The sequence below is a fragment of the Pinus tabuliformis genome, chromosome 8 (genome assembly GCF_031772625.1).
Source record: "Pinus tabuliformis cultivar Carrire ecotype Pingquan chromosome 8, CPIR1, whole genome shotgun sequence".
NCBI classification, from domain to species: domain Eukaryota; kingdom Viridiplantae; phylum Streptophyta; class Pinopsida; order Pinales; family Pinaceae; genus Pinus; species Pinus tabuliformis.
The window spans coordinates 1,342,205,417-1,342,207,608 of NC_142294.1; the positions used below are offsets into that span (position 1 = coordinate 1,342,205,417).

The 2,192-nt window shown below is 39.3% G+C and overlaps 1 protein-coding gene across 1 annotated transcript; it reads left to right on the forward strand.

Annotated features, from left to right (window-relative positions):
• The first annotated feature begins 820 nt into the window (after positions 1-820).
• Positions 821-1,975, forward strand: LOC149240435 (non-specific lipid transfer protein GPI-anchored 31-like). Its single transcript, XM_089367297.1, has 2 exons — positions 821-1,289; positions 1,433-1,975. The coding sequence occupies exons 1-2, from the start codon at positions 932-934 to the stop codon at positions 1,693-1,695; spliced, it is 621 nt and encodes a 206-aa protein (XP_089223423.1). The 5' UTR covers positions 821-931; the 3' UTR covers positions 1,696-1,975.
• Positions 1,976-2,192: the final 217 nt, after the last annotated feature.

Here is a 2,192-nt window from a genome sequence, read left to right on the forward strand (position 1 = left end):
CGGCTAATATAACTTCTTTTTTTTGATAATGAATAATCTATTTTTTCTATTGAAAAAAATACCAAAAAACAAAATTTTGGAAACCTATTTTGGAAATGGTATGCTATCTTTTACCCTAAACTCTTCAAAATTCAATTAGATTCACTTCAATATTTGCACAGTATACTATTTTTTGTTTTTCATATAAAAACAATTATGAATATAATTTGCAAAAGTTATAAAACTTGTAAAAGTAAATATTAAAAGTCATGTGAAAGACAGTTTGAAAATAAAACTGTCATAAAAAAATTCCATGATGGTTAAGGGCACCCTTCAAATTTAACCCCTGATCGCATGGGAGGTACCACTACCACCTGAGTTTGAAAGAGGACAGTTAATATTATAGGTGGACACCTTGATATACGATTGACAATAGAGCCATGGCGGACCCCACTTTTCCTGTATTTTGTAGTATTATATTATGATTTGTTACCCTGGGTTTTGTGTTGGACCTGTCCACGCAATTGAACATGACAACGCACTCGCTGACTAAACATGGAAACAGTTTGGTCGCGGAAAAATGCAGAGACAGACGACTAGGGAACAATTGTTTAATCGATAAATCAATTTAGAAAAGCGAAATTGTTTAATTAATAAATCACTTTAGAAAAAGCGAAAATGCCGCGAAGCAGTTGGAGAAGTAGGAATCTGGGTGAACAGATGACCAGCCATAGTGGGTGTATCTGTCCATAGCCACGCAGATATTCCCTTTCCTCGGCTAAGCCCTCCGCTTTATATACAAACCTTTCTCTTTTACAAATTCAGTTAGTCGATTCACGTTTCTTATTCTTCCTACTGTGTTTATGCTGTCACTAACTAATTTCTCTAGAGATCTGTATCTAAGTAATTGATTACTTTTTTGTTGGCGATTAAATTGATTATATTTGATATCATGGCCAACGTACTGGCATTGACACTAGCACTTATAGTCATAGCGGCAGGGGGAAGCGTGGGTAGCGTGGGAGCTCAGTCGGCACCACCTAATTCTTCGTCTTCATGTAGTGCTGCTTTGGTGAGTTTGGCGCCGTGCCTCGCCTTCTTGCAGGGAGGAGCAAACAACAGTAGTCCAACACAGGGCTGCTGCACTGGCCTTGCTTCCGTCGTCAGCACCAGCGCTGCCTGTCTCTGCCAGATGGTTACTACAACCAACAATCCCCTGGGGATTCCTATCAACCAAACTCAGGCCCTTGCTCTGCCAGGCGCTTGCAAAATTACTACTCCTCCTGTCAGCCAATGCAAATCAACTTCTGGTAATTACCTCATCATCATAAACTGAATGCATTGTTATATTCAATTGCTACTTGTTGTTTGTTTCACTTTCTGCGTTTCTTTCTCCAGATGGAAGAGGAATATTAATTGTAAATTTAATTTGTTTTCTTGTTGGTGGTTTTAGCTTCGAATCCTCCTGCTGCGGCGGCCCCTTCGTCTCCAACTCCGGTAGTCAGTAATCCCACACCCACAGCTAAGTCGCCCGCCACTTCAGCAACTCTTCCTCCAACTACGACTCCGACTACTGGTGGAGCACTTTCTCCGTTTGCGAAGGAGGGGCCAACTGCCTCTGCCAACTCAGGATCTATTATGGGCGTGGATATGCTCATTCATGTGGTTGCGATAATGGGATCATTAACTTTTATTATTTCTGCGAGCAGCATATAAAGGAGAGGTGAGAAGTGCCAGAGTAGCGCGTGCGAGGGCTCTGGATGGATTTATTGTTGTTGGAGCTAGTATTGTATCGTATTGTTTCTCAATTCTTTTATCGCGACTCTGTGTATGGGATATAATAAGGATATGTTATTATCAGATTGTATCGTTCATACATTTATTACCAGAAGGATATGTAGTCTGACTGTGGATTGTTTCATTCATTTACACTATTTCTTGCGCCTGTAGGAGTCGTCTTAAATAAAAGTGTTGAAGATATCTTCTTTGTACTTTACCTCTCAAGTGCGCACATACTTCTTCTTCCATTGGATTTGTTTGTAACATAATAATCAGCCAGTTTTATTTTCTTCAATAAGGCACTGCACACGGTGTTAATATTGGCCTAAAATTTGATCTTTCACTTGAAAACTAATATATCTCAGAGTATAGATACGCTAAAGGAATCTTAAAAGGGTATACATATGGCCACATTTATCATTCTTATTTATTTT

Coding starts and splice junctions, on each gene's coding strand:
- LOC149240435 (XM_089367297.1), top strand. CDS start 932: ATGGCCAACGTACTGGCATTGACACTAGCACTTATAGTCATAGCGGCA. Junction 1,290..1,432: donor CCAATGCAAATCAACTTCTG/GTAATTACCTCA, acceptor TGGTGGTTTTAG/CTTCGAATCCTCCTGCTGCG.